The 21,008-nt window shown below is 39.5% G+C and overlaps 1 protein-coding gene across 1 annotated transcript; it reads left to right on the forward strand.

Moving 5' to 3' along the window:
* Positions 1–4,512: 4,512 nt before the first annotated feature.
* On the forward strand, positions 4,513–20,761 carry LOC147143975 (aldehyde dehydrogenase, mitochondrial-like). Its single transcript, XM_086038136.1, has 13 exons — positions 4,513–4,699; positions 5,079–5,183; positions 8,581–8,721; positions 9,014–9,093; positions 10,627–10,738; positions 13,703–13,831; positions 14,698–14,811; positions 15,710–15,812; positions 15,966–16,150; positions 18,597–18,761; positions 19,013–19,170; positions 19,602–19,716; positions 20,064–20,761. The coding sequence occupies exons 1-13, from the start codon at positions 4,583–4,585 to the stop codon at positions 20,094–20,096; spliced, it is 1,557 nt and encodes a 518-aa protein (XP_085894262.1). The 5' UTR covers positions 4,513–4,582; the 3' UTR covers positions 20,097–20,761.
* The last annotated feature ends 247 nt before the right edge of the window (positions 20,762–21,008 follow it).

The raw sequence follows: 21,008 nt of genomic DNA on the forward strand, positions 1-21,008 counted from the left end.
TTCTTCTGTATCCTGACAAATGATTCGACAGTCGATTTGACATTCGAACCCCAAATTCTGGAATATGCTGTACACCCACAATATGGAGTACAGATCAGCTAATAAACTACTGTGACTCACCGCAGGGGTGTGTCACTCATGTTTGTCGCAGGGCATGTTGTAGTTTACCTCAGATTGTCAGTATGTGTGATATATACAATGAGGAAATATAGCAGGAATCAAGTAGCATAGACACACATCTTTTGCTTTAGTGAACCAGATAAAATGATATGACAGGCCAAATCTGTCCTCCAAGCCTTGAATTTGATACTATTTGTTGACACACAGTTCTACAATACTATAAACTACAACCACGCAATAAACATGCAAGTCAGTCAAAAGTGACCATTTTTATATATGTAAAGTCTAAATTTTGATACAGCTCTTGTATAGGATGTCAAGTTGTGCAAAATGGCCACGGTGTGGTGTGATTGGTGAGCAGTTAATATAGGGGGCACCTGCCCAACAGGAGGCTGTCATGATTTGACGCCGGGTACGCAAAGGAGACAAACTCAGCGAGCGTAGTTCCTCCACTCCTGACTACATTTGGAATAAATTCTTTGTCACTTGAGGGAACACTAGAAATAGTTTGTAATGACATGTGCATGTAACTCTGTTGGCGGTAGGCTTGCAACTTGTGTGTCTCTCTGAGGCACCGTAGTGCACATTTTCAAAGTGCACACACTGAGTTTAGGTCATTGCATTCTATTAGTTCACCACTAGATAGAAGTAAATTCCACACATTGGACCTTTAAAAAGCTAGTAAGAGCATTAAAATCTATTTGGACAAGAGTGAGTACCTCGGGTATGCTATGGGAATTATCCACGTTCACATAATTGGCACTAAAAAAAATTATTTACAACAAATAATGTATCTGTCTATGCTAGCGACATATTGCACCAGGCAGACCAATTAATAGCATTAATAGAATTAATTGATAGCTTTATTTCAAACTAAAGAGGCGCGGATTTCACAGTCGGTAAATTTGTGAGGTAAATAAAATAGCATCCCCATTATTTCTGTATATAGCCTATACCTTTTATGCCACTTTGTTTGGTGATGTGTGGCGAAATATTTCTCATGTAAAATACAGGAGGTGCCTCGGCTCAGTAAAGGTTGGAAAACACTGGTCGAAACAAAAAAAAGTTGACACGGGTCAGTAAAGGTTGGAAAACACCGGACGAGTCACAAAAAAGTTGTCACGGGTCGACGTGTGAAGTCTGGTTAGGATCCACAAATGTGTAAAAAGAATCTGTATCCGTAAACACAGTCACAAATGCGTATTGAGAATCCACAAATGCGTAACTGAAGTCACAAATGTGTGACAAAAATCTGCAAATGTGTACATTGATTTGTATGCACAAACACATGGTTGTATGCATACAGAGATGTGTACGCGGGAGAACTGTAAACATTGGGCCTCTTGATTGGCTGTATTCGTACATGGGACTTTTGCTACAGTCCTGCAGTCCAGGAGTCACAAATGCGTAACTGCGATTTATGAATGCGTATCTGGAGACTTGTGTGGCTCTGTAGCTACACGTTTAGACCACAAGGGGGCGCTATTATTCTAGATGCCGGTGTTTGTCGGGTGGGTGAAAACAACAGTCAACTGTTGGTGTGCACTTTAAACTGTGAACACGAGATATCATGAGCGAAAGGAGTCGCTTCCTCGTTTTCAGATAATTATAAGTGGTGTTGAAAATGGCTAGCTATGCTGTTGATTTGCTATGTAAAGTTTGGCGATGTTTATTACGTGTAAAGTTTGCCTCAAACATTGCTAGCCAGCTTCAGTCATAAAGAGCTAAGCCACACACTCACTGTGTGTGGCTGGAATTGACATTCCAGGTTGGTTTATATTATTAGTATGACCCTAATGTAAATAGCCACAGAGGGAAAGGTAACGTAATGCATTGTAAATGATCTAAAAATATGGTCCTCTGTTGTATACATCGTTTAGCAAATTTCAAAAAGTAAATCAAACGACCTTGGGGTTGTGTTAAACACAAGAAATTAGTTAATTTTATTACGCACTGTACAGTAAAGCTGTGTTTTAACCCTCTTAGTGATATTAGTTCTATGACATTTTAATTCATTAAGCTCTCACTGACTAAACAATATTGCCATTAAGAACAGAACATTCAGAAGTCATATGAGTTGTGCAGAGCCAGTCATGTGCCGAATCTTTTGCTGTTGGAGGCCAAGGGAGATTTTGCTGTGTTCCGAATGACGTTTGAGTGTGAGAGCTGCATAACATTTTAACATGTTGCATGTGACGTGACCCCTCTGCTTCATTGTCCTCAGCTTCTCTGTCAGATGAGGGGGACGTGGAGGAAGAAGAAGAAGAAGAGGAGGAGGTGGCAGTGGCAACTATCTAATGAAGGATCACCAACATATACAAATGCTTGTTTTCTGTTTCCTGGCAATCCATGTAACAATGACTATGTGGCACAGCATGACAACAAAGTTTTAAGGTTGAATCTCTGCACTGCCTCTTCTGCCATAGTACTCGCTAGTACCAAGGTCTTCATCATGTGGAACTAAAGTTAGCACAAATACTATTTAAAGCAAAACATGATTTATTGCCTGGACATATTAAAAAATGATTAAATGAAAGCAAATGGAACTACAACTTGAGAGAATTTAATTTCAAAATGAGGATCATACAAACAACTGTTTTCTGTTTGTGGAGTCACATGGAATAGCTTAGTGGGGGGTTGAAACAGTATACAAATATCATCCAAAATAAGAAGAGGTTGGGAGTTTTGCAATATATATATATATATATATATATATATATAATCATCTAATGTAATCATCCATCCATCCATCCATTATCTACACCGCTTATCCTCACAAGGGTCGCGGGCGTGCTGGAGCCTACCTCAGCTGTCTTTGGGCAGTAGGCGTGGTACACCCTGAACTGGTTGCCAGCCAATCGCAGGGCACAAAGAGACAAACAAACATTCGCACTCACAATCACACCTAGGGGGAATTGATTTCATCCTTAATGTGACACAATACTTGAATTTTCAAAAGAGAGTAAGGACTATTCCCAATCAAGCTAAGCCTCGATGGTTTCACGAAAGCTGACCTCAGCCCATTAACAAACTATCGGGTCAGCTTTCTGCTGCAGCTCTAGAATAATAGCGTCCCCTTGTGGTCTGAATATGTAGCTACAGAACCACACAAGTCTCCAGACACGCATTCACTAATCGCAGTTACGCATTTGTGACTCCTGGACGGCAGGACTGTAGCAAAAGTCACATGTACGAATACTGTATAGCCAATCAAGAGGCCCAGTGTTTACAGATCTCCCACGTACACATCTCTGTACGCATACAACCATTTGTTTGCGCATACAAATGAAATCAATATACACATTTGCAGATTTTTGTCACACATTTGTGACTTCAGTTACGCATTTGTAGATTCTCAATACGCATTTGTGACTTGAGTTACGCATTCGTGGATTCTCAATAAGCATTTGTGACTTCAGTTACGCATTTGTGGATTCACAACATGCATTTGTGACTGTGTTTACGGATACGGATTCTTTTTACACATTTGTGGATTGAAATACGCATTTGTAGATGGTTTTGCTGTGGAGGTTGTGATAAACGATGACTTCTTGGTCAGATTATTAACTTGCTATGGAGTGAAAGTAATGATTTTGAAAGATGTTGACTGTAAGAAACGTTGTTCTTTACTTTAAACAGATGCTTTTATAGCTTGGATTCAGATCAGTTGTACATTTACTCTTAAATTATACAGTTAATGTAAATAAATAAATCATGTGGCTGAATATCAAGGGGTTTAAAATGCTGCATCCATCTGAAAATGGCAGCTCAATCACAGATATCAAAATGTTCCCCCAGGTGATAGGGGTGGCCAGAGAGGTTCGCCACCCTACCAGATCCTGAAATATAGATGTGACTAAGGTTTACATTTGAATGATTCGTTTTGATATTCAGTAATGTATATCAATATAACTAGAATACTGTCAATGGTTCTGACAGCTGTTTTCCAGTACTTTCTGAGCCTTTTATCTTTGGGAAACTGACGAATTATGAGAAATATTAATTAAACCACTAACAAAAATCGCAGTGCTGTAGTTAATTGGGAGAGATTTAGTTAAATTGAAATATGTATTTGTTTGGAGGCTGGTTTCATACTGACAAAACACAATACTGTATTCTCTACATATGGGACTTCATACACACCCCAATGCCAACAGGTTCTATACAAAATAATGTCATAATGTAATGCCAAATACATTTAAAAGTCAATTTTCAGTCTTAATCCCATGAGGTCTGTCTTTGAGTTTGGTTACGTGCCAATTGATCACATCCAATATGGCGGTGAGGATGACGTCCATTTCAGCGCTAAACGCGGGACCTATTAAATACTGTTTATTGGTCAGGAAACGATGACGTAGAAATAGGCGGGGTGAAAAAAGAGGATTTCAGGAGCTCTCCAACACTCTACGTGCGTTTGCTGCAGTGTGTAAAGACTCGAAGTAGTGGGTGAAACTCTTCCAAAATGCTCCGTGCTGTGTTTTCTAGGAGCCTTCCACGGGTGAAGGTTGTAGCTGCGTGCCACTACTCCGCTGCGGCTATACCCGCACCCAGCACCCAACCCGAGGTCCACTTTAATAAGGTACACTGAGTTTCTGTCTGTACTTGTTCGGTTTTGGACCGCTACTCGTGTAATTGTTACGAAATAAGGTTTTCAACGCAAACCCTCATTGAGAAACTTTACCGTTAGTAATGCTGTTAAACCACTACAGGTAAAGAGGGCGCCCTCTGCAAATCACGACTTATGTAATCATAAGCGACTTAGTCAACAAGATAAAAATGGGCCCGAAAGTGAATTTTCCGTTATCAATCTAACTCCACGTTGCAAGTCTGTCCAGAGCTGAGTGATAAGTGATTTAAAACTGAAAAGTGAAGTACAGTACACTATTCAAAAGTTGTTTTTTGTTGTTGTATTTTTTGCACGGTGGTATACAGTAATGTATTACGTTTTATTGTTGTAGCTGTTCATCAACAACCAGTGGCAGGATGCAGCAAGTGGGAAAACTTTCCCGACTGTAAACCCAGCAACAGGGGAGGTCATCTGTCATGTGGCTGAGGCCAATGAGGTAAGCAAACACAATGCTTTCATTGAGATCCTATAATGACATGAAACGAAACTGTGAAATGAGAAGCTGAGATGTACCGGTAACAGTAACCAGAGCCGTTTGTTGAAATACTAGGGGCCTTAAAAGGCAAGAAGGACAATGTAAAATAAAATAAAATAAAATGCATGAATGTGCCACTGGAATAACACACTAACTCAGATTTATGTGACATCACATAAATATGCTTTACTACAATAAGAACTTAACACAACCGATATAAGTAAGTAACCTTACCTTGTGGCACTTTCACACAACAGACATGGAAAAAAATAAAAGCACATTGCAACAGCTAAGGGTGACTACATGAGCCATTAATAGCTGCACGGGAAGAGGAACAAAACAAAAGTTGTGAAGTAAAGTTTTGCCTCGGCAAGTTTTGGATCTGCACTAAAAGGTACAAATATTGTTTTGTGACTGCTGCTGATTACATTCTATGTATTTTTGTGGTCATTGTCATGCATCACCAGCATGGGCGCACAGATTTGAAGTCTTTGGATCCTAATTTTTTGTTAGCCCGTTTCAAAATGTGCCAGTCAGTGGCCAGTCACATTTAAAATCACTTGTTCACTACTAAGCACATGATGATTTGAATGTGACTTCCATAGTGCCAGCAGGTGGTTCCAGTTTGACAGAGCTGGAATTTTCAGCAATTATTAGTGTGGTCTTAGTGCTAGTGCCATCTTAGAACCTGGAATTAAAACATTAAGACATTGTTTGGAGAGAGATTAATTTTGAATTAATGAAAAATATAGTTTTTTTTGTTTTGTTTTTACACATTTTGACAAAGTTTTGATGTCTCAAAAATCTACATTTATATCGGATGTTCTAATTTTTTATGTTTTTTTTCATTAATTACTGTAACGCAACATCTGTGTCTTTGGACATTTTATATCTAAAATATACCAATTCGATCAATTAAAATTCACTTTAAATGAACATTTGGTCACAGGTAGGCCCGTCGTGAATTTGTTCACAAACCAGTATAAATCTGTGATAGTCAGCACTTCTCCTTTGCTGAGATAATCCTTCCCACCTCAGAGGTGTACCATGTCAAGATGCTGATTAGACACCATGATTAATGCACAGGTGTGCCTTAGACTGCCCACAATAAAAAGCCACTCTGAAAGGTGCAGTTTTATCACACAACACAATGTCACAGACGTCACAAGATTTGAGCGCTCGATTGGCATGCTGACAGCAGGAATGTCAACCAGAGCTATTGCTCGTGTATTGAATGTTCATTTCTCTACCATAAGCAGTCACCAAATGCGTTTCAGAGTCCAGGCATCAAATTCAAGATGAGTGAATAGTTGCAAAACAACAACAATAAAGTTTATCTTTTTGAACTTTAAATAGATTGTCTTTTTAGTGTATTGTGTTGAATATAGGTTTTAAATGATTTTTAAAAATCATTTTATTTTGTTTTTATTTGTTTAATACAACATACAATCTTCATTGGAATTGGAGTTTGTATTAATACAGGCAAATATTAAATATAAAAAATATGCTGTGTGTCAATTGTGGTTTTACGCTATTTGCAGTAGGGCCTGGTCGCTATTATCTTATCATGGCTGGAATTTGCAAAGTTGTTGGGGAAAAAACAAAGTAACCCGACTTGCACTTTGTTTTCATGCATCAAGGCCACAAACAAGTTAATCCCACTCACTCTAGCAATCCAAAGGAAAAGCAAGCTGCATAGAACTTGGACAGTTACTAATGTTTACAAAGATTGTGGTCAGCATACCATCACATAGGAAAAGAACAGCTTTAAAAATGCAATTTTACTATACGGTATACAGTACTGAGAAAAAGTGAAAATGTATTCATTAGCTCCGATTACTCCGGTTTCCTCCCACATTCCAAAAACATGCATGGTAAGTTGATTGGACTCTCTAAATTGCTCCTAGGTGTGATTGTGAGTGTGGTTGTTTGTCTCTGTGTGCCCTGCGATTGGCTGGCAACCAATTCAGGGTGTCCCCCGCCTACTGCCCGAAGACAGCTGGGACAGGCTCCAGCACGCTCGCGACCCTTGTGAGGAGAAGCGGTATAGATAATGGATGGATGGATATTCATTCGGAAAAATGGCTGACGTGCACACTGCAATGTACGCCGTGATTCAAGTTGACTTCATAATACAGCCTTGCAGTGCCTTGAGTCCCCCCCACTTGTTTTATATTTCTATTATGCAATGATAATTGGCAGGAGGAAGTTTTGAATTCATGGTATGACATGTCTCTGTTGCGCTCTTGTGCATATACTCATGCATGAACATGCCATTATTATTTTTTGTATTATGCACTGTGGCCTTTTCGTGATTCAAGTGAGTGACCAACATGCCAACTATCAAATTTGACAAATTTGAGGTTTTTCCCACCTTTTGCAACCAAAGTCAACAAAGGCTCGATTCTCTGATGTCTCTTAAAGATTATTCTGAGTGACTATCCTGTAACGTGGAGTTCAAAGACCCTGTAAATTCACTACATTATTTCAGCGTTCCTGATTTAATTTAATTTAATTTAATCAAATCTCAAAATTAATTTTATGCATGTATTTTTTGGGGGCCGTGTCTAAAATGGCCGCCCAGTGACATAGGATAGTTGGGTAATTGGCATGAGTTCCTCCTTCCCCACTCCACAACAATTGGTACAGCTTTGCATTCCCTTTTGTCCGATTTCTTTTCATTCTAAGATGTTTTTGTACCTTCCTAAAGCAGTCAGTTCCAGACTAGTCAAAAACGATACTGGTCCATGATGAGTTTTTTTTTTTTTTTCTTCCAAAGAGAGATAAAAGCTTGAGCTTGCAATGCCATTGTGTACAGAATCTATTATCTTTTATGTAACATGTTCAGACTGGTCGTTGCTGACAGTGTTTTGTTTCATTCGCCTGACTTCCATGCAGGGTGCGTGGGTTCAGTTCCCACTCAGTGACAGACGAGTGTTAACGAGATTGTAAGTGTTGTCTGCTTTTCGCCCAAGGTCTGCTTTGATAGGCTTACGCTCCCCAGCAACCCTCAACAGGATTTACATTTACTGTAAAATTGGCTGGCTGTTCAGAATGAGTTGTTTTAAAAGGATAAATGTAAATGTTTGTAAAAACCTGGGTAAATATTTCTCAGAATAATTAGAATGGTTTTGCAGTTGTCATTTGTTGTTGGTTTTATAAAAAAAAAAAAAGTGTGTTAACCTGGACTTTCTCAATGATTTGTGGTTCTCACTTACTCCTCTCTGGTCAAGTGAACAGCAAAAATAGTATTTTCTGTGTTATTGACAATTGTTGTAACTTAATTTCTTTTCCCGCTTTTTTTTATTTTTTAAGAATTACACTTAATACTGTTAAAAATGTGGTTTTATATTTCCAGTTGGATGTTGAGAAGGCAGTGAAAGCAGCACGCGATGCCTTCCGTTTGGGGTCACCATGGAGACGGATGGATGCCTCCCAACGAGGCCTACTTCTCAGCCGGTTGGCGGATGCAATTGAGAGGGATTCCGCCTACCTTGCGGTGGGTTGTAATGAACAGCTGTCCGAGCGACCAAGCTTTTTTTACTTGGCTTGATTACTAATTACTCGTCTGTACTTTCATCACACTGTTTTTTTGTGTGAGTATATAAAAGCAAAACCTTACAGGCACACGCATATTGAAAAAGATGTTTACACACTGCAATAAAATTGTTGCACAAACATAGATTAATTAAATTTGGAACGGGTTTTCACAGTGAGGTAAAAGTAGGTTATTGCGGATTCTAAACCAACTGTACATATTTGACTTTGATATTGTAATAATGTTTCCATAGGAACTGGAGACCCTTGACAATGGGAAGCCATATGCTGTTTCCTACACAGTGGATCTGCCCAATGTGGTCAAATGTCTCAGGTAACAAATGGATAACCCTGGCTCGGTATTACTTCGCCAAACGTGTTTTGGTCGCAATCTGGCTGTAGCGTTTCAAAGTAGTGTTTGTTTCTTGTTGCCTTTGTCCTTTTTAGGAAATATCATGCAAGGATATTTCAACCCATACATTTTGTTTTCCGAGTTGCGTGGCAGCAGGGAAACGGGGAAGCCCTTACTTCCCTCTCAAATACAGTAGATTTATTTATTTTCTCGTTCTTTCTCAAAAAAGGGCAGGATCTCAACTCGTTGACAAGAGACAGAAATGCACCCATTTCCAACTGAGGACAATGGTCTCAGCCGTAGGAGGTGTCGATTTTCAGTCCACTTGCTTCACTCTGCCAGAGTTGAAGATCATGGCTTGATAAAGACAACATAACTATGTCATCCTCAAATAGCAGGAACATAACATTGACTCCATCAAACTGGACATCCTCAACGTCTGGCCTACTCCTGCAACCCCTGGCAACAATTATGGAATCGCCAGTCTCAGAGGATGTTCATTCAGTTGTTTAAATATATAGGGGGGAAAAAAGCAGTTGACAGAAAGGACTTGGGTGAGCTTAACATTGGCACTTATATAATAGGATGTAAGGATAATAGAATGGAAACATGGCATTCTGATTAATATTGTGTTTGTGGAATATGTGATAAACAATAAAATCCACATTTTTTTGTCCATTTCAGGCGGTGGCCATTTTGCCACTTTCTGTTGACTGAAAATGACATCACGGTTGCTCAGGGCTCAGACCAATCATGGCTCAAGCGTCAGAAAACACCTGACATAAGTGGCAAAATGCCCACCCCCTGAGATGGCTAATAACGGGTGGACTTTGCTACTTGACTCATGTTCCACAAACACAATATTTATCAGAAAGCCACGTTTAGACTAGTGAAGACATCAAAGCATCAAGACAGAAAACTTAAAGCAATATATCTGGGAAACAGAAAATGCATAGCAAGGAACAAATGGGAGGAAACTGTAGTCAATGCCTGTGACCAAACTGTAAGAAAGCACCGAAAGGAAATTGTCATTTGCATACAGAAAAGCGAAACGAAAGCCATCATTAGCATCCAAACAGACAAAAGCAAAGTTACAATGGGCTAAGGAAAATAAATCGTGGACCGTGATGAATGGCGAATCGACGTTGGGCAAGGTGACGATGGTGAAGAAAACGTGCAAATTTCCGCAGTCAATGATGATATGGGGCTGCATGCCAAGTCATTGACATGCTTGCATTGAAGCCCAAAATGTGACACTAATTGTACAGGGATCACAGAACCACAAAGTTGATCATCGAGCTGCTTGTCCTGATACTTAGGGCGCATTTGGACAGGCTTGAACAGTTTGATTGCTATAGACAATGTGTGACGCGCACAGAAGTCCAATACTAAAGCATGATTCGATTCCTGGTGGAATTGGCCATTCCGACCACTCACGCCCTTTCAGATCTCGCATTCATTGTCCAGCGTAATGGTGAAGTCCCACTTTGATGGAAGCATTTGTGATGTTCTCAGGTACTACGCAGGCTGGGCTGACAAATGGGAGGGAAAGACCATCCCCATTGATGGAGATTATTTCTGCTACACCAGACATGAACCCATCGGAGTCTGTGGACAAATCATACCGGTAAGCGGCGAAGGAATTTATAAATGGCAAAAATGAAACAAATTCATTGAGGTCAAATTCCATTTACACAAAAAGCTGCATTTTCTTTATATGCAATGGAAGCTCCAAAGTAGAACACATTCTCTTCCAGGAGTCTGGTCAGGGGGCGGCCATTTTGTCACTTCTATCGACTGAAGATGACATCGAAGTTGCTCAGGGCTCAGATAACGACCATCATTCAACTTCAAATCCAAACAGATTTTTTTCCAGAATATGTTCTATGCCGGCCCACTAGTCTAACACGGCATTCTGATTCAATATTGTGTTTGTGGATTATGAGAAATCTACCCGTTTTTAGCCAGGTCAGGGGTCATTTTGTCACTTCTGTCGACTGAAGATGACATCACAGTTGCTCAGGGCTCAAATAATGACTAATTATGGCTCAGCTTGAGAAAACAGGTGAACCGTGATTGGTTGTTATCTGAGCCCTGAGCAGTTGTGATGTCATTTTTAGCCGACAGAATTGACAAAATGGCCGTCCCCAGAGATGGCTAAAAGTAGGTTCATTTTGCTGCTTAAAGAGAAATCAACCCAAACGTTTTTTTCAAAAATGTGTTCTATGCAGGCCCGTTAGTTGAAACAAGGCATTCTGATAAATATTGCGTTCGTGGAATATGAGTTAAGCAGCAAAATCCACCCGTTCTTTAGCCGTCTCAGGGTTCGGCCATTTTGTCATTTCTGTCGACTGAAAATGACATCCCAACTACTCAGGGCTTAGGTAACGACCAATCACGGCTGAGGTTCAGAAAACAGGTCAGCCGTGGTTGATCGTTACCTGAGCCCTGGGTAGCTGTGATGTCATTTTCAGTCGACAGAAGTGACAAAATGGCCACCCCCGGAGGTGGCTAAAAATTAGTGGATTAATTCTTATTCCACAAACGCAATATTAATCAGAATGTCGTGTTTAGACTTAGGAATGCAAAGAACAAATTCTGGAAAAAAAATATGTTTGGGTTGACTTTCACTTTTAAAGGGCCACACACAATTTTCCAATTAATCAAAGGTCCATGTTTTGAGGTCGGTCAGGCTACATTCGATAGCAAAAATACCCACTAAAAGATGTGTATATGAGAATTTCAGTGTGTGTAAGCGGTAATTCTCAGATATACTCCTGACGGTTGTCATACGCAAACCTGATTGCTCACGCATAAAGATGTGGAAGCTGATCTACTAACCGGGAGCACCCAGGATTGCGTCTGCCAAACAGGGAAAATTGGTGTGCAATTCATTGTGCGCATTTTACTTAAATCTTAAAGTGAACACAGGCAGTGTGATTTATGAAACCTGAGACGACTTGCGGCAGCTCTTTTTATCTCTTTAATTACCACATCGGAGAGGCAGGTGCAACCCACTATGTATGTAACCGTGACGGCAGGTATTGTGGTGAGTAGGAGGCATTGGAAAAATGGGAGGCGATGCGGAGAAAGGATTTTATACACTCATGTAAACATCTCTGAAATGCCAGAAACAAAAAGTCTCGTAACATATTATCTACTCGGTGTCATTTGAGAGCTTCCTAATGGTCCAAGGGCGCACTTGAGGCAATCACAAGGAGTAGTGCCATATCACCTATTACAAAACTTCTCTCAACTTTGGCATTTGATTGTGTCTGCTGGGTCATGTCAGAACACTGTGGCAGTTGGTGTTGTGACAACTTTTGGGGGTGTAGGCAGATGCATCCAATTTAAACTGGATTTTATTATCTGGTTGCTGGCTTCGCCAAAATGGTCAGAGTGATGTTTTTGTGTAACTCAGTAATATTCCTCTTCCGTTAACCCTTCCGATTCCATCACTTCATACTGCATTTTGCTCTTGCGGTGCTCTCCCTTATTATTATGGCGGTCTCCAGCACTTTAACAGTTTTTGTCAATTGTGTTGCAATGTTAGTAGATCACGCCCCACAAGCCACCAGCCATTGTGTGCAAACTGTGAGTCAACAGGCAAATATGGGCCTATTATTGAAGGTCTTACTTACTCTGGCCCACTGTGTCATAGTGTGCTGCACTTCACCACAGAGGATAATGTTGTGACTCACCCTTGTATATTTTAAAGCGGTCATTTAATGAGAACTAGGCCTTCTTACTATGTCAAATTAAACATGTTAATTAAAATAAAATTAGTTACATTCAAATAAATTAGCATCTTTTTTTTAATACCTATTTCCTACTTTTTGCCACTACATTGTTGTCAAATTTAAAATATCTTGAGCCTGATTCATGTTCCCAACACAGAGAATCTGGTAATTAAAATAATAATAAAAATAGCAGCTATGTTGCAGTTCACCATGTGAAAGTGTCGTCTTTTTAAGCTTGAACATAAAGGCTTTATTTTTTTTAAAGCCGAGTCGGATGATTTGCAGTACAATGAAGGAAATACAACTTTATTTAACAATGTACCCGAAATGCAACAGCACTGCAGCCGACTCATGTTTCACTATTCTTGATTTGCAGTGGCTTTAACCCCTCATTGTTGGTATGCTCCATTTTAGACTCACAACTCGCCTGACAACTGAGGATACAGTCATGACTCACCTTTTATGCAGTATCTAAAATCATTGAGTTTTTGAGAACTTGAATGTTACCTAATTTTTTGATGACATATTTGTTTTGAGAGATATAAGCATGAGCATTTTCTTTCGAGCCATCTACCACAAGATGTTGCCTGGTTAAAATGTCCTAAAGCTGTGAGGTGTTGGAACCTGATACGTGTTCCTAAACCTGAGAATTTGGGAATCCACCCAGAGCATAAAGATAGCAGCATGTGTAGAAATGTTGCGGTGCGCCATGTGAAAATGTAGTCTTTTAAGCTTCACTGTAAAGGCTTTCTTTTTAAAGCGGAGTCAGAATATTTGCTATATGAGATCAAACCATTGAGGGTGCATGCAAAGTGGTAAAGTTCTGTTTGCTCTTTCTTTTCTCCCTGCAGTGGAACTTCCCTCTCTTGATGCAGGCGTGGAAACTTGGCCCCGCTCTTGCAACTGGTAACACTGTGGTGATGAAAGTCGCTGAGCAGACGCCGCTTACCGCTCTCTACGTAGCCAACCTGATAAAAGAGGTACTTTGTTGGGTTCACTTTACAGATTCAAAGTCACTGCAATGTAAAGTGACTTTACGTGCCGCTCAAAGCAAATACTGTAGCCAATCTTTGTTTAATAAGTAATAGACAAACGGCAGGGTTGAAAGCTCTAATGACAGGATAATATATGGATTGATGTAAAATAAAACATAAAGCAATTGATAAGGGCTTCAATGAGATGGAGTAAAACGCAAAGGTCAAACACATTCCACAAGCCATCTTATGGTTATTTCTACCACATTTTCTTATTAGGGTCATGTTGAAACTGAAGCCTTTTCCAGCTAGCTTCGAGTGAAAGGTTTATCACGGACTCGTCACCAATTAATTGCAAGGAACTTACAAAAACAACACATTCATATCTATGGACAATTTGGTATCGTCAATGCACTTAGCATTCACATCTTTGGAATGTGGGAAGAAGCTGTAATAATCCACACAAGCACATGGAGAACCTACAAACTCCACAACTGTTTGTTTAAAAAATATACTGTATGAATAGGGATAGTCATACTGACGGGTTAGTGAGGTTTTTTTTAACAATTTTGTTGTAGGACATTATGCGTGATTATTTGATGAAACACTTCAGCTAATGCGTTTCATACCGACGCCAATGTTTGATTGTATCCTTCGCACCATAATGATGCCATTTTGGAATGAAATAAAATTTTGTAATCACAGAATTTTCGGTGAATAACAAGCAATTTGTAGGTGTCTAACCAGTTTTGTTTATTCAATCTATGCAAGGTTGTGGTGTAATCTTAAAACAAAATTGCATACTAAACATCCCATTTGTCCAATTTTTCGTTTGCTTTTGTGCTAGAGGGGTAACAATTTTTTCTTTACAGGTGGGGTTCCCAGAAGGTGTGGTGAACATTTTGCCTGGCATGGGGCCCTCAGCTGGAGCTGCCATAGCAAGGCACATGGATGTTGACAAAGTGGCCTTCACAGGATCGACAGAGGTAGGAACAGGCTGCCCCTGGTTTCTACTCCTGCTCAATAAGCCCCCAAAAAAGAGAATCAGAATTGTGTTGATATGCCAAGTATGTGTGTGTCTCTCTCGTACTGTAGCAAAAAAGAAACTAAAACAAAATGTTCAGGAAGGACATACACCGGTACAAAATACAGAGTGAGATTAAGAAGTACAAAGTCCAGTAATACTGAATGAAGACTTGCTTACATGAATTTTTACGCACAGCGCTTGTCGCAATATCCTTGATATATGAATTGTACTTTTGTAAAGGATATGCGATAGTGACGATTAATGGAATCCAACACAGTAGGCATTATTGCACTTGGCCGCGGACTGTCGGATAGAATTCAGCAACATCCCATTCCCAAAATAACTGCAGATAGACCAAGTTTTACAGCAGTCATGTTAATGGTGTCACACTTTGGGTCATTTTCATCATGTCTTCATTCATTTGCCACTCCTCACATCCAAAATGGGGTTGACGGGTCCATGATTGCATACAAGTAAGCACGTGATCCTGGTAAATGTTTAAGTCCCATTGCTGCCATTAAAAAAAAAAAAAAGGTGTATGCAACTTTCTGGCCCCATTTGTCTTTAGAATTGAACCCAGTAATTATATGGTTTTGTACCGTGACTGACAGATGCTATTCATAATTATTCGTCATAATAGTCAGTGAGGCAAATCTTGATCAGTTTTAATCCCTACGGTTGCATTTACAGCACAGGGGTTGGCTAACAGTACAGTAGTGTAGTGTAATTTCGGCCCACTTGTGTTTCCTGTCGAGGTGAATGTTGTGTAATCTAGATGCGATAAATTCAGGATGATATTCAAGAAAGTAGAGATTTGGCTTTCCATTGTCGATTGTTGCATGTTTTGTTTCCGTTAGGTTGGTCATCTAATCCAGCAGGCTTCAGGCAACAGTAACCTGAAGAAAGTCACTCTGGAGCTTGGAGGAAAAAGCCCCAATATCATCCTGTCTGACGCAAAAAGTATGTTTCTTTTATTGTTTTTTTGTTTTTTTTAATTCCATTGTGCTTTGCTTGAACATTGTTCTACTTTTAGACACGTCAAACATGTTTTTTTAGTTTCTTTCTTTCTTTCTTGAGAGGTAATCACTGCCTTTTTGTCTTTTCATTGTTCAGTGGAGGATGCCGTGGAGCAGGCCCACTTTGCTTTGTTTTTTAACCAAGGCCAGTGTTGTTGTGCCGGCTCCAGAACGTACGTCCAAGCAGATATCTACGACGAGTTTTTGGAACGCAGTGCCGAAAGAGCGAAGAGACGGGTGGTGGGCAACCCCTTTGACTTAAAGACTGAGCAGGGACCCCAGGTAATATACACATCACACTGTGTCATATGCACAACAGAAACACAGCGGTTACATTTAGCCAGTGGTTCTCGAAGAGGCATAGTAGGGCTAAGTGTTCATAAAAAAGAACTGTTTTATCCTTAAAAGGTAATATTTTATGCAGTTTGAACATTAATGTATTTATGTAGTAAGAAAAAAAAATCTGTTCCAATAGAGGGAGAGGGAGGGGGGAAAGCAATGTGATTAAAAAGAAAAGGAATAACCATTAGGCATAAGAATAGTCAAGTAAATTACATGTCATGTTGTGGTTCTAATTTGAGTTTGCTTTAATTTGAAAAAGCCGAGAAGTTCCAAGAGGACACTTTAACTCTTAAGTTGATTTCTGTAGCTTTATTTCACACTCCAACTATTTACAGGGGCTTTAGTTTTTGTTGATAACCTTAAAGAGGAAGTCAACCCAAGTTTTCTTAACAAAAATATGTTCCATGCAGCAACTGTGATGTCATTTTCAGTCGACAGCCAGTGACAAAATGGCTAAAAATGACTGGATTTTGCTGCTTAATTTATATTCCACTAATGTGATATTAATCAGAATGCCATGTTTAGACAGTGAAGATGCATAGAATGTATTATTTTAAAGATTTTTGGGGGGTCGACTTCCTCTCTAAATGTAAGAAAAAAAGCTAAATATTGCATGGCATTACCAGTTGGAATAGTTATTAAATGTAGGGCTTGGTCCCTGTACAACAGCAGTCCCCAGCTACCAGGCTACAATAAGAGAAATCAATCTGTGGTGAAAAAAAAGGTTGTGGACCGCTGCTGACAGTCATATTTTTATTTTTTTTTCTTGTGTATACAAAAATTTGACACCTGAACGTGAAAAAAATCCCTTCCTCTGCAAAGGTTGAAATGTTTCTCTTTTCTATTGTGTACTAAACCATAAGTCAAACAGGTTTTTATTAAGAGCCATTTTGGCCCTTGTATTCTGAGTTTTGTTTGTTGTGCAGTTGCCGCTGCGAGAAAGCAATGTAATTGGCTTTAGAAAAAAGGTCAAACCTAACTAATGACATCTGTTAAGCAACCATAAGTGCCTCCAAGAACCTGTGTGGGTGACAGTCTTTGTAGGGAAAAAAACAAGGCTTTCTGTAATTAATGTTGACTTTATTCATAACTTTTCCCCATATTTTTTTAATGTTAAATCATGGAATAAATGCACTTCATTTGACTGAATTGCTCTTTCGTCAAACTAAAATGCAGTTGACACAGACGTAAACATAAGTGCCTTAGGTCATGTTCAATATTTTGGTTGTGTTCAGGTCAGTATCAGGTTTATTTCTGTTTTCATCTGCAGAATAAAAACATAGTTTATTGTGCAGTCTGGGTGGTCTCACAAAGTTTTTCTGCGGCGTAACGGCCTCATCTCCGTAGCTGCGATCTTTGGGAGAAGTGCCAATTCTACAGCATACAAACGATTGAGTTGGAATGAAAATACTGTAGACTAATCTACACAAGCTAGAGTGCCAAAATTAAATCAAAATGACATTTAATTAAATTAATTCAGTCAGATGTGCCTGTGGTTGCTGTCTCTGTGTGCGCCAGTGTAGCCATACTATTTTATTGATATCGCTGCTGTCATCAATAATAATAATACGTCTGTATCTGTGTATGAGACAAAGATGGCACATAGCCTGATCGATCCAAAGTAATGTGAACGTAAGTTATACGATACAACTTTATTTATATGGTGCATTTCATAACAGCTGTAACAAAGCACTTTACATGAACAAAATAGCAATAATACAACTACAAAGGAAAGGAAAGCAATAAATTGAAACACAAATGAATGATACTTATATACACTATAGGCACCGGAAAACAGCAAAAAAGTGTCAGTCTCACATCGGGTCAAAAGCCAAAGAATACAAATGTGTCTTCAAATGAGTTTGGTGAACCTTCTCACAATTTAAAAAAAAAAAAAAAAAAAAGGTTTTATTTTTTCTTGTGGCCATCCAACTCAGGGATTGAACTCTGGACTATCGGTTGGAAGTGCAGAGCGATGCCCGACATCAAGAAGGCATCGAAATTCATGAGCAGCTGCGTGCTTCTTGATGGTCTGGTGGGACAACAAGTATAAAGCAGCCGGTTGCTATGTCGTCCATTGTTGCTTATAAAATGAAGAAAGTGGTTCTATTCCCTTATTTAACAAGTAATTCCTCACCTCTTCTCTGTGGCGCGGGTGTCACGCGAATGCATAAATGAACACCCGTGATCAAATTCGCGAGCCAGGCCGCGCCGCAGTACATTTGTGCCCAGTGTGTGCAAAAAATAATAATAATAATAAAGCGCCGTAAGATAAAACCATTTTGACGCGTGACGGGAGCAGTTTGTGCACCATGCTGCGTTGTGGCGCAGGACCACGTCACCAGAAACAAATGCCCCTCAATATTTTCCCTCCTGTGATGTGCAGGTGGATGAGGAGCAGTTCAACAAGATTTTGGGTTACATCAGCAGTGGGAAAAGAGAGGGAGCCAAACTCATGTGTGGAGGCAGCACGGCTGCCGACAAGGGATACTTCATCCAACCTACAGTGTTTGGAGACGTTCAGGATAACATGACCATTGCCAGAGAAGAGGTACACCGGGCTGTACTCTTTTCATGCTCTTTGTCTGACACGTCTCGATTTTTTTATTACTGAAGTTGGCTAGTGTTAAGTTTGGGATTTAACATTTTGTTCGTGCTTCAATCTGCAGACACAAATCATGAGAATATTTTTTTTTTTTTAGCAAGACAGGATCTTGTCAGTAATTAACCACTCTGCAGTTGTAAGATGGAAATTAATTGTATATTTTAACCTTAATGTTTTTTTTTTTACATTTGTTGCAGATCTTTGGTCCAGTAATGCAGATCTTAAAGTTCAAGACACTTGAGGAGGTGGTAGAGAGAGCCAATGATTCTAAATATGGTCTGGCTGCTGCCGTGTTTACCAAGGACATTGATAAGGCCAACTACATTTCCAATGCACTTCGTGCTGGCACAGTCTGGTAGGAGGTCACCAATGTCTGCTTTTAATACTGTGCGGGTGTTAAGGGGTGAGGCTTTACAGCTGTCCTCTTATGAAGCCAAACTTACAAACTTGGTCAGTCAAGAAGGATCAACCTCTGCAAAAGTTGTTTTATACCTAATTGGTGTACTTAATGCATCATTGTATCATATACCCATTTTGTCGTTTTTTTAAATAATCTGTTGGTGGAGCAATTGAACAGAAATTACATTTGGAAGCATTGGCAGTGTTGGACAATGTGTCAGTATTTATTTATTTTTTCATCTTGCTAAATGAGGTAACCAACATTTCAGAAACACCAATCACTATGGTTCAGTGAAACTTGGTGAGCAAGATCTTGTGTTTAAACCAGTGAATTTCATTTCCGTTTACCATAAATCCTTGTCTCTTTTTTTTTTTTTTTTTCTGCAGGATTAACTGTTATGACGTGTTCGGGGCGCAGGCCCCGTTTGGAGGATACAAGGCTTCAGGAAATGGCAGAGAGTTGGGAGAATATGGCCTGGACAACTACACTGAAGTCAAAACGGTAACTGTTTAAGCAAAATGACTGATCTGAATTTGTTCCAGGTCCAAATTGTGTTTTGTATAAGGGGAAAAATGTCATCATTTAAATTCACTGTTGAAGAGTGATACAGTTTTTGTAAAAGTGTTTCTGAAGTAGTCTGTTTCCCACTATTGGTTTACAACATTACCATTCTTTCACATGTTTACGTGAAAGTGAAATAGTTACATATTGTGTTAACACTATTATAGCTAGAAGTCAAAGGTTAAAACATTGTAGTTTAGGACAGTGTTAAAATCATTGAATGATTATTTTTATGAATACACTACTGTATTGTAAATTCTTAAATTCTACTTTTTCTGTGTTGCCAGGTAACCATGAAAGTACCACAGAAGAATTCGTAAACAACCAGCAGACGCATAACTGTTCAAGTAATCAGTCTATCAACAATTTCACAATTGAGGGATTAGATGGTTCCAATAATCACTTTGTTTTATACCTTTTGATATTTCACATTTAAAGCGGAAGTCAACCCAAACATTTTTTTTTTTTAAGAATATGTTCTGATTAGTATTGTGTTTGTGGGATATGAGTTAGAGCGGAAGTCAACCCAAACATATTTTTTTCAAGAATATGTTCTATGCAAGCCCACTAGTTGAAACACGGCATTCTGATTAATTTAGCATTTGTGGAATATAAGTCAAGCAGCAAAATGCACTCGTTTTTAGCCATCTCTGGGGGTGGCCATTTTGTCTTCTGTTGACTGAAAATGACATCACAACTGCTCACAACAACTAATCACGGCTGACCTGTTTTCTGAATCTGAGCTGTGATCGGTAGTTGTGAGCAGTTGTGATGTCATTTTCTGTCGACAGAAGACAAAATGGCTGCCCGATGGCTAAAAACGAGTGGATTAACATTTATTCCACAAACGCAATATTTATCAGAATGCCCTGTTTCAACTAGTGGGCTTGCATAGAACATATTCTTGAAACAAAAATGTTTGCATTACTTCCACTTCAAGCAACAAAATCCACCTATTTTTAGCCATCTCTGGGGGCGGCCATTTTGTCACTTCTGTCGACTGAAAATGACATCACAAATGCTCAAGGCTCAGGTAGCGACCAATCACTGCTCAGCTTCAGAAAACAGGCCAGTGATTGGTCATTACCTGAGCCCTGAGCAGTTGTGATGACATTTTCAGTCAACAGAAGTGACAAAATGGCCGCCCCCTGAGATGGCTAAAAACGGGTGGATTTGGCTGCTAAACTCATTTCATATCAATCATATTGCCTTGTTTCAACTGGTGGGCCTGC

The sequence above is a fragment of the Filicampus tigris genome, chromosome 8, assembly GCF_054856515.1.
Source record: "Filicampus tigris isolate MCC_2025a chromosome 8, RoL_Ftig_1.0, whole genome shotgun sequence".
Lineage (NCBI taxonomy): Eukaryota > Metazoa > Chordata > Actinopteri > Syngnathiformes > Syngnathidae > Filicampus > Filicampus tigris.